General features: G+C 41.5%; 1 protein-coding gene across 1 annotated transcript; it reads left to right on the forward strand.

The window, feature by feature from the left end:
* On the forward strand, positions 1-27,425 carry mast3b (microtubule associated serine/threonine kinase 3b). The gene is made up of 26 exons (XM_040129496.1): positions 1-171; positions 4,356-4,444; positions 6,935-7,007; positions 9,799-9,877; positions 12,055-12,212; positions 13,882-13,957; positions 14,413-14,622; positions 16,914-17,015; positions 17,636-17,768; positions 18,626-18,693; positions 19,012-19,103; positions 19,846-20,054; positions 20,398-20,536; positions 20,835-20,967; positions 21,104-21,269; positions 21,708-21,809; positions 22,101-22,223; positions 22,435-22,547; positions 23,084-23,250; positions 23,539-23,660; positions 23,800-24,000; positions 24,308-24,534; positions 24,737-24,859; positions 24,969-25,105; positions 25,756-25,940; positions 26,175-27,425. Exons 1-26 carry the CDS (start codon positions 86-88, stop codon positions 27,269-27,271), a joined length of 4,410 nt encoding a protein of 1,469 aa, XP_039985430.1. The 5' UTR covers positions 1-85; the 3' UTR covers positions 27,272-27,425.
* The last annotated feature ends 336 nt before the right edge of the window (positions 27,426-27,761 follow it).

Genomic DNA, 27,761 nt, shown 5'->3' on the forward strand with positions numbered 1-27,761 from the left:
GGTTTCACTTCGACCCAAGCCACAGTTTTCTGAAATCAACATTAACTTTGAGACGGGGTTATTGAAGAAAAAAAAAATCTCCAGCATGTCGGATCCGAGTCACTGGTCTGCGGCGCCGAGTCAGAACAAGTCCCATTTTGTTCCCGGAGCGTTGCTGAAGCGCTCCAAAAGGTAGTTACCAAGAGTTGGGCTGTGGAGGTTAAGGCACTTGGGCTGCTTATTTTGGCTTTCGCTGTGTTAAAATCCCGCCATGTTGCAGTTCATCGGCCGCGGCCGGTCTTCGTTTAATGTAAATGTTTTTTCACGGGGCTTTCTTTACGTTGAAACAAAACGCCGTAGCTCGCCCGTGCTCCCCTCAGGAAGCCGCTCTAACGTTAATCCCGTTTTTCCCCCCCAGTACAACGCCGGAGTGTGTGTTCAGACACCGCTTTTGTCCAGTAAAAAACACACACACACAATCGCAAGCAGCCACTACATTTTCCTGACGGCATTCGCTCTAAATGTTTCAATATTCAAAGATGAAATGCCTCAAGTATCGGACGCAATGTGCAGTTTCCTTTGTTGAAATCGGATGTAACAGTGCAGCGGGTCCTTAAAGCCAAACTGTAACTAGGCGCAGTTTCCAGCTGCCACATGGAAACTGTGGATCCTCTCCTAGTGCCACACCAATGGAAGTTAAATAAATACACAGAAACAGGTCTTTTTATGTGAAGGCGGGCGCATTTGCGTATTTTGTTGGATGTGTTGTGATGACGACTGGCTGGAGGTCTGTCGTGTTTACCGTTAGATTACTGGAGATAAAACCTGCAGCTTTCAACTGCCCGATGCAGGGACGCGACAGCGAACTGAACTGTGGCCCGTCCGTTGTGGAGTATGGCTGCAAGTAACTGTTGACTATGTCAGTTATCCTGTCGGTAGATAGTCTTTAAAATGTCAGAAAATAGTGAAGACTGCTCGTCACAATTGCCCAGAGCCCAAGCTAATGTCTTCAGATTGCTTGTTGCGTCCAACCAACAGTCCAAAACACACAGCTGTCCAATATTCTACCTCATAAAACTAGAGAAAAGTGGCAAATTGTCACTTTCAAGTGGCTGGAAAACGGCTGCTGCTCATGATTTTTTTAAATCAGTATTTCTGCTGATAATGTCCTCAAATAATCTTGTGGTCTATAAAGTGTCAGAAAATAGTGAAAGTTGTATACGGCAATTTCCTAGAGCCCAAGATGGCTTCTTCACGTTGCCTTTTTTGGTCTAACCGACAGTCGGAAACCAAAAGGTAATAATTTTACTATAATGAGAGACAAGGGAAGGAAACTGTTGACCGTTGTGAACTGCTCAGCCTGGCGCGACAGTCAAATCTGCTGACTTGAATGTCGTTGGCCAAAATATCCCCCATATTGTCAGGACCAGACGATTATTTACATCTTCCTCCCTCCCTCCCTTTATATACACACACACACACACACACTCACAGAGTCGTGGACATTTGTGGCTCAAGCTGGGCCTGCTGTTGCTGTCGCACACTCCAGCCTTGAGATATTTGACAGGAGGCTTCCTCTTTCAATTTTGACTGACATCAGTTTTCCCTCTCCATCTGACATGGCCACTGCCGGCGTGTCACACATTGGCCTGCAGCTTAGAGTCGTAGTTACATAAACATTTCTCAAGGCAGAGCCGCCGTGAAGGAGGAAATAATCTCATCAGTGGGCAGAGACATTGAAATATGAGTTCATCTAGTTAAGTATGGCAAACCTCATCTGTACCAGACCATAAAGTGCGTGTTTTTGTCGACTGCCGAAAGTGCAAGTGTACAACGGATTTTCGGAAACGTGTGGTCTGCTTGTGGTTGATAATGCCATTCCATCTGGCACACAAGTGAATTGCTCTTAGTTGCTCAAGATGTGAATATGATAATGCGAGTTACAAAAGCAATGAATTCTGAGTGACTGCCAGAGACGGTCTCCTGCACATTGGCGCTGTGCTTTAGAAACTGCATTAATGCGACCATAGATGTGAAATACTACAAATATAATGCAAATAAAAAATAAAATATTAGTGTGTAGCAGCAGAATGTGATTACTAATGAGACACAATCAGCTAACACAAGACCAGTGGAAAGCAGTATTAGTGTAATGGTGCCTATATTACAGGTAAAGGTTACTGCATTTCGGTATTTTTTTCAGATGCGACAAACTCGTGTAGTTATTTACATCAGACTGTCAGGTGTAGTTACAGGAACATATACTGATGCAGACCGAAAAAGACCAGAAGTACAAGAGGAGCAAGCTGATAATAAAAAGTCTAGAACTCCAACACTGACTGGAAAACCTAACAACATTATAAACTGAGCTGAGCTGAAATGATTTGTTGAGCAACAGAAAAAATAATCAGAAACTATTTTGACGATTAACAGTTTCTGTCATTTTTCAAGCAAAAATTATGGTGAAAAATGCTACAGATTCTCAAGTTCCAACCTTCCAAATGGCAGTATTTGCTGCTTTTCTTTGTCATCTATATTAGTAAACTGTATATCTTTGGGGCTGGGACTTTAGGTCAGACAAAACCAGACATTTGAAGACATCACCTTGGGCTCTGCGAAGTTGTGATTGGTATGTTTTCACTGTCTTTTGATATTTTATAGACCGAACAATTTGGCAGATTAATCAATAATGAAAATGATTGTTTGTTGCAGCTCCTAAAATCGAGTAGAAAGAGAAAGGCGCTGACATTCATATATCTTTACGATCTTTACAGAACACATTGTAGTGTGCCCCTGAGCTTGTCTGGCATTGTCAGACAAGTGACGTTGAGGATCATTGTGCACTCGCTTGTTTACCTGGTGCGTTTAAACCAGCAAAATCTGCAGTGTCCAGCTGAAGATAAACTGGTTTGCACTCTGAGTAAAAAAAAAAAAAAAAAGATCTTTTGAAGACCCATGTCCACGCTTCATTTGTAGTGGTGTAAGACAAAGCTGTGTTGACCTCTCCCCCAAAAATCCAGTTTGTTATGTTATGTGAAATACCTGCCTTCAAAGTGAGCGATAGTGCTGAAAAACAGACTTTTAAGAAGCAATTTTAATGAGTCGGGAAATTTTCAAACTAAAATAGAAATTGTAAATAGTGCAGAAAAACCTAAACTGCAACTAAATTAATTTAAATGGTAAAACACTTAAAAAAGTGGAAGTAAAATAAAATTCCTGAGTTTTTTTTATAGAATTATTTCAATAGTTTTTTTTTTATGCATGTGAGGATAGCAAACAGCACTATACAGAAGATTGGACAATGCTGCCTATTCTCACGACCCCCGGTTTATACCCAGCGTGCTTCCAGTCTGCACACAAACACAGATGTGTTTGTATTTTTCGGACGTATTCATTGAGCTACTACAATCAGAGCTTAATGGATCACAGTCTGCTACTTTAGAGGTCAAGTATCTTCTTAATCTGTCTAGTGTTACACTGTCATAATTCTTTGGTGTCCTCAAGCTGCTGTGCAATACACATTTAAACACACACTTTAGACAGAAACGCAATCTGAAGCGTTGTATGAGTCAAACATGTAATAGTAGGTGGATAAATCCAGGGCCAAAATGACTGTACTTGGCTGGCTTTAAGGGATACACCAGTCGTTTTTATTTTTTTCCAAGATTAGTTTATTTTTCATATTAACTTTTTAGTGATAAAAAGAAACACCAGAATTATCTTTTTTAGCAGACACTTCTGTATGGTAGGTAACAGTTTAGTGTTGCCTTCATCATTTAAAAAAAAAAACTTTAAGCAGCAACTCGCTGGAGACATAATTGACGAGCAATGAGCCAACGTTGTGCACAGGGAATGATGAATGTAACAGAAAAGGTGCAACTCATTTGGCAAAATAGCCTGACAGAAAGATGTTAATGCACCTGCCTAGCATAGTTAGGGGAAGTCACCAATGGGAGTTTTGATCTTAAAAATACTGCAAAGCAGATGATTTTGAAATACTAACAATATACTGTAAGTAAGATAAATCTGCCTTTGTCTAATCGAATGAGTTTCTTGTATTTCCTATTTTAAATCCATACGCTACCTAATAAATACCTCTCACAACCTTAAAAGAACAGGAGGTTAGCCTTCTTGCTTTGTTGCATTCGTGTTGCTTGTTGTTACTCAACATTGTGTACGCCAAAGCACGGAGCACAGTTGTGACTTAGGTTGAGTGTCGACACATGGGTGATTTAGGTGTTAATGCTTTATCACTTACCAGGTAAATTAACCTGGGGGACAGTGTCAGGAAAGAGGCTTATTTTCTAATTTCAGCCAATTGATTTTTTTTTTTTTTTTTTTTTTTTAAATTTCCTCCATTCTTGTTTGTGCTGCAGCTGTCGCAGCAGCAACAGGAAGAGCCTCGGCGTTGGGACACCATCACCCACGCTGTCCCGGCCGCTCTCTCCACTCTCTCTCCAAACTGGTAAGAGCCATTTCAATGTCTTATAACCTTAAATCCCAGCAGGTTCCAACAGGAGCACTGCTGCAAAAAACGTGTTAGTGTTGGCATTGGATCACCTTTACCTGCATTGTAGCGCAGTGTTACCCAGCAATGTTCTTCCACGGCCTGTCAGTTAGATTTAAGTGCACATAGCAGCTAGAATACCTTTTGTAGCATTGTGCCCATTTACAGTTTATCCTGCAAGCAGTTGTCATTATAACTTTCCATAGTTATACAGTCCTGCCTAAAAAAAAAGTATAAACTGCAGTGTGGGATCTTGCCACTTAAATAACCTTTAAACTTGACTTCCTGGTTCATATTTTACCTGTGGCCTGTAGAAGCATGTCCACACCAACACAGCCCGTTGCACTGTAACGCTATACCGCTCTCGTCACTCTGAGTGAGCTGTCAGAGATGTTGGTGGCAGCAGGTGGCTGGCGGTCAAACCAGTGCGATTCCGCCTCTTGTAATTCAAGTTAAGCAGGACTGACTCATTGGTGCTCTTTTGCTGGTCCATACCATTTAAGAACATTGAGATATTGCCAAATTCAAGTATGCTGTCATGCCCAACATGTTCAGGTGTCTTGGTGTTTTTTGATGGCTACCAAGTTAAAATGGTAACGTTCTCATCTAACATTGGAGATTAAATTATGAGCTTCAGACCCGCTGGATGTGAAAACACCCTTGGCACTAGACCTTCTCAGAAATCACATTTTCACAGTTATTTAAATGTAGAATTTAGCAGCATGAAAACATAAAATTTAACTGTTTGATTAATGATACTTAATAGAGTTGCAAATGAAAAGTTCTGTGTTTCTCATGCAGCGTGCTGCAAAAGTATCAGCTCCTCTCACGTTATGGTTTGTAAGCTGTAGGGCAACTTGCCTCCCCTCACGCTCACTAATACAAGATTAAGCTTGTTCAACTCTTAACTCGTAAGCTGCACCACAGCCAGTATCTGGTTGAGACTGCAGAATATTCAGACTTATTTAAATGACCTGGAGGACGCCTGCCATCAAACAATTGCCATTGGCGTAATTCTCAACTGTGTTGTTAGAATTATGACACACCGATTTTGTCAAAGAGTCACTGATATATAAATATTACTGCACGTCGGTTTTAGAGGAAGGATATTGGGGAAAGAACAGATAGAGGGGGGAAAAAAGTCATCTGTGTAACACAACCTAGGGTTTTGTCAACTCACTCAAGAAATTATCACTTTGTTACTGAGTCGTACTGCAGATGGGAAATTATTTTTAATGCAGAAAACGAGGGTGAAATCAAGAAGAAAGATTGATTCCATAACATGTAATTGTCATTATTCAGCAAGACCAGCGTTATTTCTCTTTATGTAGTTCCACCAAACAGCTTCTAGTACCCAAAGGATCCTAAATGTCTGTGGGAAATGCTCTAATGTTTGATGTAAGATACAAGAAATTGCAGCGAAATCATTGAGACCAATTTTTGAAAGTAATTATTGTGATTATAGTTGAACTGATACTGAATTTTTGAGGTGGATTCTGACATTGATATGGATCCTTTTATATGTGTGTTTTTTAAAGAATTGTGATGAAGATACGTAGTGAGAGGGACATTTTACAGTTTCTCGTTACAGACATATACACAGATACAGATATCTTCAATAAGCCAATATCAGCCAATATATCGGCCTGGCTGGTTTATCAGTCTAGCTTTAACTGTGATCAGAACTGAAAATAAAGTCTGCTCTACCATCATCAGTCAGTCCTGGTTCAGCCTCTGTAGAACATCTTGACCAACCATCTGCATGGCTTCATGTTGCTGAACCGTGCTTAAAACTTGAATGTTTTAAGGTATCGGTTTTAACTTGGGGTAGCTTCAAATTAACATCAGATTGAAGAGACACAAATGCAGAAAGTGTTAAGATAATTGAAGGGCAGGAAATTTCTAAAAGGTCGGTGTCCTCCTCCTGCTTTTTGAATCAACAATAGCAGATAGAGTGTAAGCCTCTTAATGCCATGAAGCAGCTGCACTCTATGAAAAGAGTTTTGCTCAAGAGCTCCTCATTCCAGCAGTATGTGGATGTGCTCCCTTTTGAACTCAATTAAACCAAGGATTATCTAATCACAGAGAGCTATCAGGCTCTAATTGGGTACTCAACCACTTGCATGTAAATGAGCCACAGTCTCTAGTGTACCCAGACCCCCAGACTCTGGTGAGACCAAACTTCATGAGGCTTTCCCCTTAATTAAGAGTCTTCATAGATAGGTGCAGTAACATTTGGAAATGTAATACCAAGATGATCTATTGGATATTTCTGAGGTGCGGGTAAATGCTGCTGGGTTTTGCAGTGATTGAGAGTTCCTACATAGACGTGACGTCATCCTTTTTGGAAATTTTCCATGTGTAAATGCAACCATATGATCGTCTCTGTTCTATTTTCATAAGTTTATTATTAAAGTTGTGAATAGTGCTTCGTCTTTCCTCTTTCAGCTGCGAGCAGCCCTCTAGACAGCCCCCGAAATGTGTCGACCAGTGCCTGTCTCAACTTTCCATTTGCCCGAAGGTAAGTCAACACTGCTCTTTTGAATCCTTTTTTCCCTGGAGTGGTATATATATTTTGCCACATCTAAAAGATCTCAAGGGTAGGATTGTATCGAATTATGCAACCTGCCTTGTATTCTATTTGAACAGTTAATAAAACGGACAGCCCTTTGTTTTAGTCTGCAGTTCCCTAATCATTTTTTAGAATGTTTATTGGAAAGAACTATATAATTGTGTTCAAATTATAGGGAATTTTCTAAAACTAAAAGTTAATTTTAAACCAAAGTAAATATTCATTTATTATTCATATATTATTGAAAACCTTATTTTCCATACATATTGAATTGTATGCTTGCCTGCAGACAAATTTTACAGGTCAGTTCAGCTGACCTGCTGTGTACTAAAACACCCTCTAAGTTACACTACAGTAGCAATTATATAAATTAAAGAGTACCTATTTTCCCTATAGATAAAGTCAACTTCTTGGAAGTTATTTTAAAAAAAAAAGAGAGAATTAAAGGGTTGACTTAAAAATTGTTGCTTTAAGGGGCTTTAATTGGAGACTTTCCTTATGCTATTTTGTACATGTACAAATACAGTTTTCAGCCAATAGCAGCACTTATTTAGAGAATGAAGATATCATGAACTGGAAGTACTGGCTGCCATTTATGTATTTATTCATTTGTCTGGCAGGAAGGTCAGGGCACTATATAAATATAAAATTTTTGGATTGGGTTTATCAAATTCAGTTGAGGTTCCCAGAAAGATTTGGGCTGTACTTCACGATAAATTAAAATTACAGGAGCTACAGTCAGTTTGATTCCTGAGTCTGTGTGGCTGCTGTTTGCATTCCCTGGACATTTTAATTTAACAGTGTAAAGCCAAATGAACCACAAAACAACAAACAAAAAAAAAGTAAAATACATAAATCTAATGACCTGAGGGTTTCCTGTGAGATTCAGTGTGTGTGCTGGGACAGAGGCAGACAGTCTGGAAGCTGAAGAGAAACAGCAGCAAGGTGACTGACTCAGCCTGGAGTGTTCTCATAAGCACACACACACACACACACACACACACACACACACACACACACACACACACACACACACACACACACACACACGAACACACCTCCCCCGCCAGGTCCTCTTACAGCTGACTCCTTCTCGGCAGGATGAGTGCATTTAGATAGAGGGTACCCCTGAAGCCCACTCACACATCATTCAGCCTACAAGTGAGGCAGCACCTTGAAGACACCCAACAACAGTCGTTAGAAACTCATGAGCAGTTCAGGCGCTTTGTCCTTTAAAACACGATGGCAACGAGAAAGAAAAATGACACCTGCTCTGAGAAAATTAGTGCTGGCATCAGTGTAAAGCACGTCGTAGCTTACTGTCAAGATTAAAGGTAGTATACATTATAAACATTTATTCCTATTCCTATATATTTAATTAGATTATACATGTTCTAGTTCTAGTGCAGTGAGCCATCAAAGATTACAGCCCTTTACCATCACTTTCATTTGTACAAAACATGGCCCTCATATTTACTCAACACACTGATTAATCAACATCTGATGCTACAGGCAAGCTAACAAAATATTACTACATGATCACCTGCTATACCCGAAGAAAGGGATGAATTCCCACATGCAGTCACTTCCTCAGGCATCCCTCAGCTGCTGTGCTGCAGCAATAGAAGCAAAGCTTGGCTGAACAGTCAGCGGCCCTGTCCGCTGCTGCTTGAAGTTCCGGTTTTTCTCATTTGAATTTTGTTCCAGTCTTTCATGAGACTCCTCAGTTAAAATTCATAATAAGTAAATCAGAAACAGAGTAGATCTTTCTTGATAATAGTTGTTAAAAAGTTGCAGCTTTTTCAGCCTTTAATCATGCTTTCTTAATTGAATTAACTGTTTTTTGTGGACCTTTACTGGTTTTTAACATCACTCTTTAGGCTTGTTTACTAAGACTATCGCCGTAAATACATTTAATTTTGAATGTTATGGCACTGTGGAAGCTTTCATTGAACCTGTGAGTCTCCTGTGGGAATTTGAGTTTGTGTAAAAATGTAATTGTTTCCTCTGCTTGCAAACAACACGCCAAATAGTATCATGACACTTAGCCCCATACTTTGCTGTTGCAAGATCCAAACTGCAGACACTAGTAACAAGATACTTTTGCTGGACATGCTTTGAAGTGAAGATTTGTTTCTGTTATGTAAACTTTATCCTCAAATTAATTTACTTTGGTAGCTACTCCATGCATCTAGACGAATGAAAGCAGACAAGGAAGGAAACATTGTCAGTACTAATCCCTCAGCTGAATGCCAGGGGTCACAGGATCACTTGTTCAAGATTCCCAAAACTCACAGAAACTCTTTATTTCCTTTCCTCTTTCTCTCTGTTGCTGTCGTGATCTCAGTCACTTGGCTCGCGCCGACAGGTAGCTTTCTTTATATATTCTTGCACCATTTCTTTTGGCTTTTCAAGTTTGTGTTTTGTTTATACTGCAAGCTTTTATTTTGTGTCTATATTTGTTATTCTCAAAATTCGCCTGAAAGAAGGTCCTTTTATGGGAAAGTATTGATTGATTTTCTGAAGCATTGCATAAAGCCAAATGCTGAAAAGCTTCTGTGAATAAAATGACACAGAGAGCTGTGTTGTATATGATTTGGGGAAAAAAAGGCATTAATTTCATGCTCTCGTAGTCGCAGAACTCCTACGTCGTCTGTTATGTAAGGAGTTTCACATTTGAAACTCTACACAATACCTATTTTGCTGAGGCTTATGTAACTTGCATGTCCGTTTCTCCCAGAGCTGAGGGCCGGCGATGGTCCCTGGCATCCCTCCCCTCGTCTGGCTATGGAACCAATCCGCCGAGCTCCACTGTCTCGGTAAGTCACCCCAAAAAACACGACTCCGTCCTCCCTGGTAGAGATGTGTTCGCCAGGCAATTCTAACACCTCACTCATCCCAAATAGCACATTCGTTTATGCATAAAGGGACAGCGAATGCCAAGACCGAGATGACACACCACTAATTGTTTTCCTCCATCATCTGCTTGAATGAGTCATTCTCCCATTCTGAGGAACTCTGTGTTATAAGTAACACACACACACAGTCCGTGTGCATGCATGTTAATGCAGAGATGACTTAAGAGAGTATGTGCGTGTCTGTGTCTGTGCATGCGTGTGGTTGTGTGTTAGTTATTAGATAAAATACTGCAAGTGACTTTATTTTATGACAGCCTTTCAACAAAGCATCACAACATCACATATTTGTCATATTAACAATGCGCTGAGATCTTGTTTTTTATTTTTCATTAACATCACATGTGGTATTTCAGTTAACTTACACTGTGATGATTTTTCTGTTTGGTGATTGAAAAGCTGATTTACAGATTGCTATGCACATATTTTTGGAGAGAAAATGTTAAAATATACAGGATCTAAATGTCTAAGATTTTAAAGGAGGTTTTGAGAATGTCATATTATTTTGTATCAAACGTTACTTTAGAATAGAGCTGTAATTGTATTTGTTTACAGAATGATATCGGCACACAGCGTTCAAATGAACGGTGTGCAGTGGGGGGTGCGGGTGCTGAGTCTGTGGTGAAAGTCTGCCATGTGGAGCTATTATAAGGAAGTTTATTGAGTAGACCTGGGCAAAAGCCCAGAGGTCAGTGGGGGACAATAGGGCTCTTCAGTGGCTCTCACTGCCCCTTTTATACTGAGGCATTAGAAAGAGACTTCACAGATGTTGTCCTTCTGGCCGTCTTCTGTTCAGGACACATGGGCTGCAAAATTAAACTGATCGCCGGCAACGTAAACTGTGTCCCGTTCAGTTTGAAAAGAGTTTACTCCTCGCCTCGGTAGCCATGGAAAATAATTTATCTGTGCAAATAATGATGCCTCTGCTGGCTTCATTATCGTTTTGACCATCGCCTGAAAAAAATCCACTCCAATGATTAGCTGGAGAGACGTTAAGTTCTCTTTTGACTACTATTCTAAATTCATACATCCACTAAACATGTGCGCCTCATTGAAATCCGCCACAGGCGTATAATCAGTTGGTCGGGCTTGTGTTGGATTCCTGTTGGCACGGGCTGCACCACGGTGTTGTCGGCATCAACTAGAAAGTAAATATGAATATGTGAGTTGAAAATTCCCAACAGCCAAATGCTGGTTGAAGGTGCAAATGGAGTAATTTAGTATAAACTGTGGCCTTTTATATTTAGTTGTTGAGAAAACTGTCAGTTTCTTGATTTGAGAGGCTTGAATTTGAAGATTTGAAGCAAACTCACTTTACAGGAGCAAAACACAACTTTATTGCTTTTGCCCTTTTCTGACTGCTCTGTTTCAACTTCAGGTTTGCCTGACTTGTCTGAACACATACTTGCGGTCTCTTAAACAGGACTGACATGAAGCAATGTCCTCTTTGCACAAGGAAGTAGCAGGGTTTAATCTTAAATATGACTAACACAAAATGCTACATATAGCACCTTTTTAAATCTGTCCTTGGCTTAACCTTGTCTCACTAATCATGCATTTAGGCAGCTGAGGCTGGATTAGCTCTGTTGGCCTTTAAAGGTGTTAAACTCCGGTATGTCTTGTTCTGACTGTCTGTTCTGTCTCTGCAAGGAGTTTTGAGTCTTTTCAGGTCTGTTTTTAAATAAATGTTTTTTGAAATAAAGATATACAAAATTAGTCAATTGTCAATGATTTATCTTTTTGTATTGATAAAAGGTCTCAGTCAAAACAATCGGTTTATTTTGGGTCTTTTAAAAAAAAAAAAAAAAAAATTTTGTTTTCTGTTGTCCACCAGATATGATGTAAAGGCCCAATATAAACATTGTAGTGTGGTGTTTCTATTTCATATCCTTCAGAATTTACCTGAACAACTATCAGTATTAGCAATCATCATTCAGGTTAATTATCTAAGCAACTACCTGAGGTTGACTGTTGTTTGTGTTTTGGCTAAATCGCCATCGGATAAATGTGAGGATTTGAATCTGGTGAATGTCGGAACAGATAAATTTTGATGACTGATGTATCCATCTTCCCGTCTGCAGTCCTCCTCATCCTCCCAGGAACGTCTTCACCAGCTTCCCTACCAGCCGACACAAGATGAGCTGCACTTCCTTTTCAAACACTTCCGTAGCACAGACAGCATGACCGACGAGGACGGGCGGCCCTCGACAGTCATACGACCTCGGTCTCGGAGCCTCAGGTACCTGATCCTAATTTCACATCCCATCGGAATGAGGTGTTGTTGGCGCATAGATTGTTTTCTTCTATAATGCTACCTATTTATTTTAGGAAAAAAGGTTTATCTTTATAGCTAGTAATAATGTAGAAAGACACGGACTGCACCTTATTGAGGTAAAAACAGAGATATAATTATCCATGTTAACAATGTCACCTCATTTTTAAGGCTTTGCTGACATGGATGAAGGGCTCTTGATTTGTCCACCTGCTTGCAGTCTGTACCCTTTGACGGTTTTTCATTTGAAAGTGAAAAGAGTGGGTCCATGTTTACCCAGCCTCGTCAGCTGTAAAACAAATGTGACACCCACTTTTTCCTTTCGAAGTGTATATAATTATGCCATAGAGCCACTCCGAGATGGCAAAAGTGTTGGTAGGTTACACTTGTGTTCACCAGTTCTACTTTCCCATCAAGCCACCTGTTTATAAACCAGTCTGAACGGAGTCTAAAATGTGTTTTATATTGCCTTTTGGCCTGTCATTAACGTAATGTCAGTCACATTTTATACATATTAAATTCAGCAATCCTTCCAGAGGGATTAACTACCTCTTTGTCGGGGAAAACAACATTTTGGATTTGCACAGCGATTGCATGTTTTCTGCTGTTCATGAGGTCGTTGGTGTCCTTACGTGCTCGTAGCCTGTCAGATGTCAGGATGCCTGTACATCGGTATGACCAAGACAAATTTCATAAGCAAACACAGCATTTGGCATCTCAAGTGCCTCTGATTGATTACACATGCCTGTTGGCCGGCGGGCAGGTGGAGATCTGACTGCAGAGCTGTGTGTGTTTGACAACTTTTGTCTGTTGGCTCTGCTCTGCACTGTTTGTGTGATGCCGGAGTGCTCTGTGTTCTGGCGCCATGGTGTGCCGTGCGTGGGTGTGCTAGCTAACAGAGCGCCTGAGGGATCTAGCTGCTGAACTGTAGTCGAGGGTGGTGGTGGTGTTGGGGGGGGGGGGCTTTATGCAGAGAGCCACGGTGAGCTGCAGCAGTGCGTGTTGGGCAGCAGCCATCCAGTCAAACAGAGGAATCTTTTATGACAAAAAATGGCTTAGGGAGCCTGTTTGCATGTGATAGGTTTTCCCTCCATCTGTTCTGTTTTAAGCTGCATTAAGCCAGATTTTTCTGTAAAAATTCACTTGTCTCATCGGTCTAAATAGTGGTGGTGTTGCAGTAAATGACTAATTGGGTGATGTTGGTGATTCACACATTTTGGCCAGAAGAAACCTCTGCTGTCAGTACATAGACATCTAAAAGAGAAACATCAAAACCTGACAGTGAAATCCACCCTGATTGAGGCTATAGCAGCTTTAGAGCTGCTGAAATCGAATGTTGCTTCACCATACTGCTTTTGGCAGGTTGATATCTAAAGTGTAAGAATAGATATTGACCTCAAAAAACCTCTTTCAGTCAAACCAAAACTATGAGTTGAGAGTTGATGTGTGTATGTCTGGTTGGGCTGAACTGAATTGACTGTTGGTCATTTCTAGATAACTGTGACATAACCACTTTCACACTCCATCCTAATTGATGGCTCAGAGGAGAGTTGAATTGGATTGAGTATTGATAGATGTCAAAATGCACTTTTCATCGATTAAAATATACTAATCTGTTGTGTTGTTTCTGTTGCAGCCCCGGGCGATCGAGCGTTTCTTTCGATAATGAGATAGTCATGATGAACCATGTTTACAGAGAGCGTTTTCCAAAGGTATGTACTTAATATCTGTAAATCAGTATTCTCATTGAAGCCATATTTATGCAGCAAGCACACTGTGCATTGTTGTTTTTCAGTTTGTTGTCCACATATGTTGCGCCAATTTAACAAAACCAAAGTTTGGTTGTTAATTCACGTGAAAGCCAAAAGCATAGTAAAATCTGGAGAGTGTTCGAACCCAGTAGGTAGTTTTTTTGTTTTGTTTTGTTTTTTTTTGATCGAAAACAGAGTACTGAACTGAAACTAAGCTTGAGTTTTGAACAGCATGCATCTCAGCAGGTGGCAAAGTAATTGTTGAATCACTGGTAATGATCAACAACCATATGAATCCACCCACAGAAATATAATGGACATTTGGTGCTGCTAAGAGTAAAAATAATTATTACTGATCCTTTAAATGTCTAAACAGTGTGTTTGTATGTGTGTTTGTGTACTTGTCCTCCCTGCAGGCCACAGCCCAGATGGAGGAGCGCTTGTTGGAGATTGTCACCCACTGCTCTCCAGACAGCTCTCTCCCACTGGCTGACGGAGTGCTGGGTTTCATCCAGCACCAGTTGGTGGAGCTGGTCAGAGACTGTCTGGACAAGTCCCAGAAAGGCCTAGTTACTTCCTGCTACTTCGCTGAGCTGCAGGAAAAGCTGGAGAAGCTGCTACACGAGGTGTGGAAACCTGGAGGGCTGATGTGGAAATTATGGGGGGTCAAAATGGCTTTTCTCGTTGCAAAAAATGATTAAAAAAAGAATGAATAGAATTGTATACTGTAGCTTAACCATCAGCTGATGAGCTCTTACATGTGAACTTTTTAAGCTGGTCGCTTGGATGTGATGAAGTTATGAGAGGGGCTCGTTCGAGGGGGGGGGGTCAAATGTGCAATCAGGCGCGTCACTCAATAACCGTCTGATAGCCAAAGGCACACTCAGTAGATCTGGTAGTGGAAATTATCAGTGATGGTGAGAGGTACTTTTGTCAGAGGTCTTATCTGTGCTGCGATAAAATGTTAGTTTCTATAGCAACCTCTTTCCATGTGCCTCTGCATGCTGTCAGGCAGAAGGCATGGCCGACTAGCTGTACCTCCAGCTGAACTGATAAGTCTGTTCCCATGTAGTGGAACAAATGCTGTCATACTCACACATTACACGCGAGGCTCGTTTTATGTGCTGAGGCCACTTTGTGGAAAACTGCGCGAGGTTTTAGGAATAAAATGGCATTTTAAGACATTTAAATTCTCTAAATGTGATTTGATGTACATAGAGAGAGAAGTTCCTTTCAGCTTGAAAAAGCTGTGACATTTTTCTTTAGAGACTTATAGCCTGGTAGCGCTTGCCTGGGAATTAACCTCTGCTGTATGGAAAGTGACAGCTTTTGTGCTTTTGGGAACAACGATAGAAAAAACTCTTGTGCATTGCCTCCTTTGCTATAAAGCTTTATAAAGAAAAAAAGTTCGACCGAGTGCAGGAGCCTTTTATTTGTTCGTTCTCCAGTGATTGTCTAAATACCTGTCATCTCAGGTGCTTCTCTTAGGTGTGTAAAAGCTCTACTGTTTGACCTTTAACATCATCTAGTTTGTAGTAATGTGAAGACCTTTTACTTCTCACCACGAGAAGTGAAAGTTAAAGAGCACCACCTACAGAAACAGCATCAAGAGAAAAATCTAAAAAAAGAAGTCGCAGTTTGACTGACAGATGGTCTCTTGGAAATGTTAGCATTGAAAATATATACAGTAAAGAGCACTTAGCAGATTTTTAACATTATTTACCTCTTGAATTTGAAGCTTTTATCCAAACTGACTTGACACTAAGTGAGCATGTGAGGATTCTGTGTTTTCAAAAGTTCAGTGGGACACATGGTGGATGGAGGAATCTGCCTTGTGACTTTCTAGTAACAAGACTGTCTCTTTCACACTGCCCCATCGTGACATTCACATAAGAATGTGAGAAGACGTAAACTTGCACGGGTTGAGAAAGACTCTGTCTTAGCCTTTGGGAACTTTGTAGAAAGCTGAAGGAATAGGTTGATATTTTAGAGGCGCTGGTAGGCGGATTTAGTTGCCCATGGGCCGGGCCAGGCTACCTGCTCACACTGTTTCCACTCTTTATGCCAAGCTCAGCTAGCTGGCTGCTGGTTGTAGCCTTATATGTAGTGGACAGATGTGAGTAGTATCGATCTTGTCATGGTCCAGACTGTACATGCAACATGTTTCACTGGTACAGACTGTCACTCCAGCCGTCTAGAGGAAAGGCCGTGGATGATCCAGTGAGACTCCAAGAGAGATGGAGTCTAAAAATTACACCTGGTTTAACGTGATGTTTTCTCTGACGCAGTTCTGTCAGGCAGTGTCTGTTTTCACATTTCTCAGTGACATACCCATCTGCTTTGAACACACATTTATATTTCCTGTCTCAGAACTAAGCAGTGCTCCTGCTAGAATCTTTTTCAGGGGCGGCGGAAGTGGCACCATGTGCATCAAGCCCCCCCCTGTCCCCGATCAATTATTTTTCACTTACGCAACTAAGCCCTGATAACAAAGTAGGTTTACGTGTAGTTTTATATAGTATATTAGAAAACATTGTGTAGACATTATACAAAGAAAATCTTTTAAACATTTTTTTAAATACCTTTCCATGATGCATACATGCCCTCATTTATTACATGTGTCAAAATGTGGTGTATTTACAATTTCATTTTAAGAATTTTAGTTTAATCCCCTAGCACAACAAATTGTGTGAAAACGGAAAGGTTTGCAACAAGTTTTCATAGCTCGATATTTGGTCAGAAGTGTCACGACTTTTCAACTTTTTCAAGATCACCTGTTCCAATATGCCTGTTTTTTCTGATATTAAGTATGATATGTTTCCCCCCCTCTTGAGCATTTTATTAGTTGGTTAGGAGTACTGTATATGGAAACTTTTAAAAAATTTTTTTTTGCTCCTGCTCCCCTGCTGTTTCCCAGGCCTACGAGCGCTCTGAAAGCGAGGAGGTGACCGTCATCACCCAGCTGGTGAGGAAGATCCTCATCATAATCTCTCGGCCGGCTCGTCTCCTCGAGTGTCTGGTAAGCTTAGGAAGAGAAAATCTCTTCCAACCGAAAAATGAGATTACTTTGATTGAAACAGGTTGAAGTCGGTTCACGTTAAAGTAAGACTGAAATAAGATTCTGACCTTTATTATCTCATAGGAAGTGCATTTGTATCACCAGATCATGAAGCCGATGATCTTCGAAGGAGGAAAATATCACTAAATTTTCACTATGCTTCCCCTTCAGTAAATAAAGGTTTCCAGTTACAACTGTTGTTAATGTGGTCTATACATTAGCTTAGTACCTGGGACTTTGTCTCTGCAAAAACACATTCTTGAGGTTTTTAATTTTTTTAATTTTTTTTTATCATAAATGAAATTCCATTCACTTCTATTGTATTGGTGTGGTTATTAACCGATTAGGATAATAATAGGTCATCCAGCTAATGGGATCATTGCTACTAGTAAATCAAAAGCGACTAGACTTGAAGCCTCTTGGACGAGAAGCTGACCATCTTTAAGAATACAGTTGCCTTTGACTTGCGCCACTGATACCTATTAAACACTTGCCTTTGCTGTTTCCTGCTGTGAGGTTCAGTCTGTCAGGATAATGGCTTCAGCCACTTCCCATTAATGAGACTTGGATGCTGTTGACAGGAGTTTGATCCGGAAGAGTTTTATCACTTACTCGAGGCAGCAGAGGGTCACGCTAAAGTGGGCCAGGGAATCAAGACGGACATCCCGCGATACATCATCAGCCAGCTTGGTCTGACAAGGGACCCATTGGAAGGTAAAGGGACTCTGTGTTATAAAGCAAAGCCTAATGGTCATTCACACTGAAACCCGAGGTGTTCCAGTTCCCTCACATGTGGCTCTGGTCTGTTGTTTTTCAATTGTAACTCTTGTGAACAGGGAAAAACCCAGTGAGTCATTTATTTTTACCAGTGTGGATGTCATGGCTGGGTGCTATAAAACTGATTCGAGAGGCATCCATCATACTTGCAGGTTGTAAATAAACGCTCAAATGACAGTTTGTTAGTATTGCAACGGCAATGAGAAAATCATAAATCATTTGCCTGAGACAATTGTTACAGCTCTGTCGCCATGGGGGACAGTGTGATTGAACAGCGGAAAACAAAGCCGAGTTCTTTTGTGTGTTTTCCCTCTCTCAGATGTAACCAGGGGCACGAACTGTAACAGAACTGTGTTTTTAACCAGCTGGATATACTGTATCTTTTATTATAATCGTCACTCTGTGCATATGTCATTTGATGTCACGTCATATTGGATTTGGCTTATGTCCTAGAACAGGCACATATGAACCATCATTTAAAAAAAAAAAAAACAACTGTAGCAGTTCAGACTGAGGAAAGAAGTAATGCACTGTGACTGTAGCTTGAAATTCAGGTTCAGGCAGTCCAAGAAGTTTTTGAATTTCATAAAGTTTTACAGCCACATGACCAGGCTGTAGGAACCAGTTTTTGTAAAGCTGAAAAACATTTACAACACATGACAACCTGCAGATAAAGAAGAATAAAGTTTCTAACTATGTGCGAATATAGTAGAAGAGATGAAGGAGGACAAGTTAATGATGCAAGTTAAAGTTTCTTTGTCGTATTATTATTTAACTCTGTCTTTTATTTCTAGATATGGTACAGCTCGAACAGTATGACTCCAGTCCTTCAGTGTCAGTGGAACCAGAGGCTAATGTGGAGGTAATTTTCAGTGTTTTTATTATTGATTGTGCCCTTTAAAGGAAGAGATTTTCTTAAAACATCTCGTACACATAAAACTTGTTTTAGAGCCACCCCAGAGTGTGACCAAATTTCACATATACGGATTAAATTTGAACACTACATGCCCGGTATTTATACAGGTTTGCCCCCATTATACTTAATGTAGCAGACTGCTGAAAAGGCCCTGAAGCATTAATTATACTGTAATAATCTTACTGATGAATGTTTCTACTGTGTTTCCTTCTTAACTTGCCCATGAACAGCCACTAGCATCATGTTTCTGCGTCCTCTTTTTAGAATAAGGCCCCACAGACGCTGACACCAACTCGCAGGAAACCACTGGAAAGTGATTTTGAGACCATTAAACTCATCAGTAACGGAGCTTATGGGTAAGAGGAAGGTTGTTTTTTTTTTTGGTTTTTTTTGTTAGTTTTAGCTTTCACTGCATTTTCTTTGCATTGTTTATTTGTTTTCTCAAGGATTTGTTGCAAATTTTCCATTTTATTCAACAAAGTGCCACCAAATTTCTGAGATTGAAAATAAGTCAAAAGGCACCTTTGGGTTCTTCACTGGAAATATGTCACCATAGGTTTCCTTGAAAATCCACTGCCAGGAGATCTATGAAACCTTTTCAGCAAACTCCAATTGGCCTTACAGTGTTAGTCTTTATATCCATTCATTACATGTAATTAGCTTGTCAGAAACTAATTTCCTCCTTTTTGATCAAGCATCCAGGATATTGGGGAGGTGGTTTTTCAACTAAGTACTCAGCAGTGTGGTGCCTTATTTTGTGCCTGTAGTTTAATAAAGACAGGGTTTCATGGCTCCTTCAGAACTGTCAGTCCGAACAGAAAACAGGTCACAGACTGCTACAGTTATCCCCATCATGCCCTGTGAGAAAGGCGACAAAATTTCTAAGAGTGCCAAAGTATCATCCTCTCTGACTATAACGGTGGCCCTGGTTTGATCACGACACTGCAAAGTCAACTTCGGGCAGAGACGTCCGGTCTATGCAGTCATGAGTTGAACTAGAATAAGGCAGAGGGAATCTCAAATGTAGTATGAAAACCGGCAAACTATGTTTTCATTGAGAATAACCCCTTAAGGATGGTCTAATGTGGTTTTTGACAGGGCTGTGTATCTGGTCCGCCACAAGGAGACCCGTCAGCGGTTTGCCATGAAAAAGATAAATCGGCAGAACCTGGTTCTGAGGAACCAGATCCAGCAGGCGTTTGTGGAGCGGGACATCCTAACGTTTGCTGAGAACCCCTTTGTTGTCTCCATGTTCTGCTCCTTTGAGACGCGACGTCACCTCTGCATGGTCATGGAGTATGTAGAAGGTAAAGTCAAGAGAGGCTACTATGACTGATGGATTTTAACATTTAAAACATTTAGTTTAGTCTAAAGAAGAGCGGTTTACTTTGAGCGTTAATATGTAGCTGCCATGAATTGCTTGATTTTTTTTTTTTTTGATTTTTTTTTTTTAATATAACAAGCAGCAAATACTGAAAAGTCGTCGAGTCAAATTTGCAGTGTCGATAATGTATGACCAATAGTTTGTGTTCCTCGGACAGTCAATTGGCCACAGCAACGTGGTGACATAAGCTATTAAGGGAAATGGTGAATGAAAATGAGTGTGCATGCCTATGGTGTTAAGGTTTTCTGTTTTTCTTCTTTGTTAAGGTGGAGACTGCGCCAACTTGCTCAAGAACATGGGCCCGCTGCCTGTAGAAATGACAAGGATGTACTTTGCTGAAACAGTCCTGGCCCTGGAGTACCTTCACAACTATGGCATTGTGCATCGGGATCTCAAACCTGACAAGTGAGAACACAAACCACCTCCCACTTCACTCCAGTTTAAGATTTTTGCATTTCTTTGGAAATGTACTTTTCTTTAGGATTCATTACATTAAACATCATTAAATTACTAAAAAGACATAGTCTTTACTATGGTTAGGGCACATAGAGTCCAGATTTCTTTTTTTTCTTTTTTTTTCACTCCTCCTCCTCCTTTTCTGTTTCAATCTGGCTACTTGCATTTGCTTCAAATGTCAAATGCACTTGGAGAAAAACTGCTTATGTCGATGATGGACTTTTTATTCTTTTTTTCCACCCAACAGTTTATTAATTACATCCATGGGCCACATCAAGCTGACGGACTTTGGGTTGTCTAAAATTGGCCTGATGAACATGACCACCAACCTGTACGAGGGTCACATGGAGAAGGATACAAGAGAGTTTGTTGACAAACAGGTGAGACAGTTTCAGATGTGAAAGACAAGACATCTTTATGCATGTAAGAAAAATATCACTAATTTGCAACATCTGTGATTATGGAAGCAGCTGTTTCTGTTTGTCCGTACTCACCTGTGTTGGTTTGCATGTGCAGGTGTGTGGCACTCCAGAGTACATAGCCCCGGAGGTGATCCTCAGACAGGGCTACGGGAAGCCTGTGGACTGGTGGGCGATGGGGATCATCCTCTATGAATTCCTGGTGGGCTGTGTCCCGTTCTTTGGAGACACTCCAGAAGAGCTTTTTGGCCAAGTAGTCAGTGGTGAGTGCTGAAATTGACAGGGAAGCCATCAAAAGAAATAGTTTTACCTGGTTTTTAAAAACTCCAGTAAACAGGCGTGAGAATGAATTTTTAAGTTGGTATCAATGGCACGTATTGCCAAACTTAGAAACAAGTAGCACAGATTAACATTTTCCTAACATAAAATTTTCCCATTGGCACAGATTAAATTTAACAAAATATTACTGCTTCTTACTGTAGAAAAAGTTGTTGAAAATGTTTGATATGTGTAAAGAAAAGGCTGGCAAATAAATTTAAATAAAAGTATTAGTGTCAGCAAGATTGTATATCGATTTCCAAACATGCTGCAATGCCAAACAGTATGCTTAGACTTGTTTTTTTTATCAGTCCATACTCAGTACTATCAGTACTGCTATTATTTGTGATCCTCTGACTGGCTTGTATTTCTGTAATTTGCAGATGAAATAATTTGGCCTGAAGGAGACGATGCTTTACCTGCTGATGCCCAGGACCTGATCACCCGGCTGCTGAGGCAGAGTCCCCTAGACCGACTGGGCACTGGTACTGCTGAGCGTGTTTCCTCCCAACATGAAAATCCAGTAGAAAGCGATTTTTGTAGCAGGAGGGAAATCAAATCAGTGATTTCATCCTCAACATTTTCATACTAAACTTTATAAAGTACTTATAGAAAAGCACAATTTGAAAATGACAGAAGTGAAATTAAGATTTAGAAGTAATGAAATTTGGGGAATAAAGTAGAAACAAATATGAGATGAGACATTTAAAAAAAAAAATGCTTATCACTGAACTTGATCCAGTGTTTAACTGGTGGTGAAAACTGGGTGGTTGCAGGCGGAGCCTCAGAGGTCAAACAGCACCCCTTCTTCCTGGGTTTGGACTGGAATGGACTCCTGCGGCAGAAAGCTGAATTCATCCCTCAGCTGGAGGCGGAGGATGACACCAGCTACTTTGACAGTAGGTTACAGTTGAGATTATATAAAATTTCTTCTAAATAAGTGTTACATGCTGACTTCAGGCTTAAAGAGTTCAAAACACACACAGCACATTGACGAATAAAAACACTACAGACTGTGTTCTCTGCAAATTGAAAAGAAAAAAAAAATCAGACTTTTTTTGTGGGAATTTCTCTGAAATTTGGAGTGCCATTTTCTGTTTCTGTCCGTAGCTCGATCAGAACGCTACCATCATTTGGCATCTGACGAGGATGAGGAAACCAATGACGAAGAGTCTTCCTTGGAAATCAGACAGTTTGCTTCCTGGTCACATCGCTTCAGCAAGGTGAGCACTGCACTCGCTGGATGACAAGAGCTTTGGAGGTTCAAAAAGTGGTCAGCCCTTTGAAAAACGTGTACTAACTTTCAGCATTATTTCTATAGATATTTACAATGTTTACTTAAAGATTCCAATATTTATACGTAAAAGAAATATTCTGTGACAGACTTGGGTAAAATGTGACAATTATCAGGCTGTTCCACCGTGTTAAGCATGATTTTATAAACCCACTATGGCTACAACATGTCCGTACTTGACAGTCACTATGAACATATTAGTCATCAAAAAACTGGCTCAGTGTGCGAAAAAGATGCATGGAAAATAAATCAGTGTATAAAAATAAAATGAACAGCTCCCACTCTAAAGCGGCACAGAAATCACCCATGTCAATTTAATGGTGTTGGGATACATAGTAGAATGGCGGAGCTTCAGCATGGCTGCCTGACAATTCATTGAAATCATCTGAAAGCTCTGAAACACTCAGGCACGCTCTCTGTTTCACAACCTCTCCCTTGTTTTTGATTTTTTTTTTTTTATCTCAGGTTTACAGCAGCACAGAACATCTGGCAACACCTTCCAACCTGAGTTTCTCCTCTGATCGCAGCCACAGTGAGGACAAGGAGGACCGCGGGGACATGGGAGGACTCAATCTCTCCCCAAGCCCAGCAGAGGGCAGCGTGGAGCGCAGACATGCTGGACACATGGCCAGGTCAGCGCAAGTGTCAAATATATCATACTTTATGTCATAACCTCCTTCTATTCCACTTTTGTTTTTTTTCTTTAGGTTGTAGTTCATATTAAGGTTTTTATGTTTCTTTTATTTAGTTTTTTTTCTGCCAAAAAACGTAAGAAATGAATTGCATACAAGCCCTTGGAACATTCCTGCGTATCTGAGTAGAAGCAGCAAACAGTCAAAACACAGTGTTGGTGTGGTGTGATCACTTGGACTCTTGTACCAGTTGATTTACTTGTCCAACTGGTCTTTGGCTGTGTGTAGCCTTCGGCCTCGGGCCTCCTCCAGCTCCTCCCAGTCTGAGAGGAGCACCAGCCCTCTGGTGATGAGCAGCACCCACAGCCTGGAGACGATGCCTCGCTTCGCCCTCTCCACCGATGATGAAGGTAAATCCAGACTGCCAGGTTTTTTATTTATTTATTTATTTTTTTGTTTTTTGTTTTTCTTTACAATTCTGTTCACAACATGTAAATACAGTGAGCGTATTTGCATTTTGTTTACCTTTTTAACCGGTGTTACACGCAGCTGAGGTGGTTGTGTCAAACCTTCGGCGGATCAGGATTCGCAGCAACAGCACTGGGGCCAAGCACTCATCCCCCAAGGACCCGGCCGGCCCGCGACGCTTCGGTAATCAGCTGGAGACACCAGACAGACAGAGGCTTCCCTGTGGGGGGAAGGTTCCCAAGTCAGCCTCTGTCTCAGCCCTGTCTCTCATCATCACTACAGGTACAGAAGGTTATCATCACCTCCTCAAACTCCAGCAGATGACGGATTTAACTTGACAATGATCGTCGATCATCAAAAATCGAAACACAGAACGGAAAGCTGATTTCAAATAAAATGAGAACTAGGTCTCTTATTACACGGACAAAAGCTTGTAAATGTTTGTAAAACTATATTAACTATATTTATTTACATTTAGAATGATAAAAGCTGTGCTTATGAATCTGTCTTTTTACCTGCAACTGTATGTGAACATGTCAAATTTATATGGTCAGAAAAATTCACGAAAACGGTCCTGTGTTTGTTGTAGACGACTTTCACGGCGGCCTCCAGCCCAGTCCCATCTCCCCTCGCTCGCTGTCCTCCAACCCCTCATCTCGTGACTCCTCGCCCAGCCGGGACCTGTCGCTCGGCCCTGGCAGCCTGAGGCCGCCCATCGTCATCCACACCTCTGGGAAAAAGTTTGGCTTCAACCTGCAGGCCATCCGCGTCTACATGGGAGACAGCGACGTCTACACGGTGCATCACATGGCGTCGGTGGGTGTCGCCTCAAGCTTTAAAACTTATCTATCTTACAAGACACGCAGCTTTAATAGTGCTTGTGCGTTTTACATGTCATCCATCCACATCAATTTATTTTTGATGATACTAAACCAGAGGAGAAAGGTATAAAAAGGTGGTTATGTAATGTTAAAATGAAACTCCTCTCCTTACACTCTGTGTTGCTGTTGCTTAACAGAGTGTGGAGGAGGGCAGCCCAGCACACCAGGCAGGTCTCCGCACTGGAGATCTCATCACCCACGTGAACGGAGAGTCTGTCCAAGGCCTGGTCCACCCTGAAATGATAGAACTGCTGCTGAAGGTACAGCGACTTACGACTGCTGTGGCAGGTTGTCACTCTGAAATTCAGTTTTAAGTTGCCTCGTCCTTAGCAGGAATTACTCATTATTTCATTCCGTTGAAATGCGCAGAGCGGCAGCAAGGTGGCACTTCAGACCATAGCGCTTGAGAACACGTCCATCAAAGTCGGTCCAGCTCGAAAGACCAAACACAAAGGCAAGATGGCTCGTCGCAGCAAGAAGAGCAAGAGGAGGGATAATTACGACAGGTGGGAATCCGAGATTTGGTTTCCACTCACTCTCTGCAGCTCTGCAGTGTTACTCAACACCTCTGTGAGGTTGGAAACTGGTGAATGTCAGAAAAACGAACTTGCAAAACTCAGTAATGTGTCTCCCTCTAGTGTTACACACTGTTAGCGAAGTCTAGTAGCAACTTTTTACGACAGTACTTTGATTACATTCACTGCATGGTTGCATGGCTTGTTCTGTTGCAATGGTGAATATTTTCTGTCAACATATATGTCAGTTCAGCTTTATGTACTTGTTTTACATTCAAGACTTATGTGTTTTAAAAATGTATAGATTTTTATTGTTATTAATAATTTACTTTTTTACCAACAACTTACTTACAAAACGTACATAGATTGGCATAAATTTTATCTTCCCAGATAAACTTTAAGTAGTATGTATTTTTAAATACAGAAAAGTTTGTCTTGACTGTGAAATAATAAAATAGCACTCCATTTAGAAATTCAAGATGCATTTTGATGTTGTGATACTAGCTAGATACACAATATGCTAAGAACATAAAAGGGCCATTAGAACACATAGTGTACCACATGAACTCACTGAACTATCAGAATATCTATATATATATATATAACAGGATATCTGAATCTTCCTCTTCCTCCACTCCAAGGCGACGAAGCATCTTGAAGAAGCTGTCCAAGCAGAGCACTGTGATGCACAGCAGCCGCAGCTTCTCCTCGGGTCTCCATCACTCGGTTTCTTCCAGCGAGAGTCTTCCAGGCTCCCCGACGCACAGCCTCTCACCCGGCCCCTCCACACCCTGCCAGAGCCCTGCACCCGACCATCAGGCCTTCGGTGAGTTGAGCATGGCTTTAGGTTTATTGATCTGGAAAGTAAACGGTTATTGTCGGTCAAAATGAAGGATCAGTTGAGGCTTTGCAGTTGCACCATGAATCTTACAACATCCACAGATTGTTGATGGTGGATATTGTGATCATCTTTAATAGCGCTGATTGGGTGCACGTATTGGAAAAATACTGCGCAACGTGTGATGTGCAGCATTTGAAACTTTTTTTTACTTCTTTCCAGAAAATAACTCTCCTCAGAGCACATCTCCCTGCTCCAGCTCTCCCAGTTCTCCCGCCGCGCACATCCGGCCTAGCTCACTCCACGGGCTGGGCTCCAAACTCAGCACGCAGCGCTACACCAAGGTGGGCCGCCGGAAGTCGACCAGCAACATCCCCCCCTCGCCTCTGGCCTGCAACTCCTCCTCATCCTCCACCCAGCCCCTTTCTCCACAGCGCTCTCCCTCCCCGCTACCAGGCTTCGCGAAAAGCCTTCACACTTATCATGGCAAAACCCTGTCACCACCCACCATTGTTAGACACATTGTCCGTCCCCGCAGCGCTGAGCCACCCCGATCTCCTCTGCTGAAGAGAGTGCAGTCAGCTGAGAAGCTGTCCGGAGTGTATCATGCAGATAAGAAGTCGTACGCCCCCCGCAGGCACACGTTGGAAGTGCCGTTTTACGGTGAGGGCGATCTACTGGGTGACTCTGAGGCAGAGGGCGCCTGTGGAGGCTCCTACATCGGGGCCGATCACAGCAGGCTGGGGGGCTACATTGGCAACCAGAGGATGAGGGAGTCTGGGATTGAACGATCTGAGCAGCTGGTTGTGATGAGAAAGCTTAACCTCTCAGAGCGGCGAGACTCCTTTAAGAAGCAGGAGGCGGTGCAGGAGGTGAGCTTTGACGAACCAGAGGAGAAAACCAGCACCACAGATACAGTGACCACCACAGCGCCAGGAGCCCAAACACAACCTGAGCAGCCGCAGCAGCACAGGATGGCCTGGATGATCACTCGACCGCAAACAAGCGAGGGGCTGGAGCTGGACGTGCCGGTGGTGAGGAGGTTCACCCTGGTGCCTCAGATCGCCGTGCAGGGCTCGACGGAGAGCGAGGAGCAGGACGAGTGGGAGCCGTGTTCAGACAGCGAGGAAACCACAGAGAAATCTGAGCTCGATGTCTGTGTCACCTCATCTCAGCAGCAACTGGCAGGACATCCTCTCACTGGCACCAGCTGCAGTCAGGCGGCGGAAACCACTTCCACCTGTCCTCAAGTTGGACCATCAACAGAGAAGACGGAGTGCAGAGAGGAAACTCCACAAAAAGGGCATCTGAGAAAGTGACAGCTCACCACTCTACTCATTTCAACTGCTCGTTTCTTTCCCTTCAAGTCTGTCAAGCGTGACATGCATCACCGCTGAGGGAAAACTCCCAGGTGTTTTTTATTCAGAGCCAGACAAACTGGAAGCCGTAAACTCATTTACAAAACTGTCTGGCTGAAAGAGAGCGGGAGAAGATTTTACTTGAATTTTTTTTTTTTTTTTTTATCGTAAATATTTGCCTCAAGGATTTGCAGACGTTCTGGTTGTATTTATGACATTTGTAAACTATGATGAGTTAGTAACAGGGAAAGGGAGAAGTTCTCATTGATTGTGTAGCCAAGACTCAACATTTTTGTATCCATAAAATGTGTTTGTGTGTCTTTTGACTGGATTTTTTTTTTTTTTTTTTTTTCCCCCCCTAAATGTCTATTTTTAAAATAAATTGTCACGGTACATAGTAATTTGACAATGCTGGGGATAACTGTTGTAGGACCAAAAGGTACAAGAAGTT

This window comes from Xiphias gladius, chromosome 6, assembly GCF_016859285.1.
Source record: "Xiphias gladius isolate SHS-SW01 ecotype Sanya breed wild chromosome 6, ASM1685928v1, whole genome shotgun sequence".
NCBI classification, from domain to species: domain Eukaryota; kingdom Metazoa; phylum Chordata; class Actinopteri; order Istiophoriformes; family Xiphiidae; genus Xiphias; species Xiphias gladius.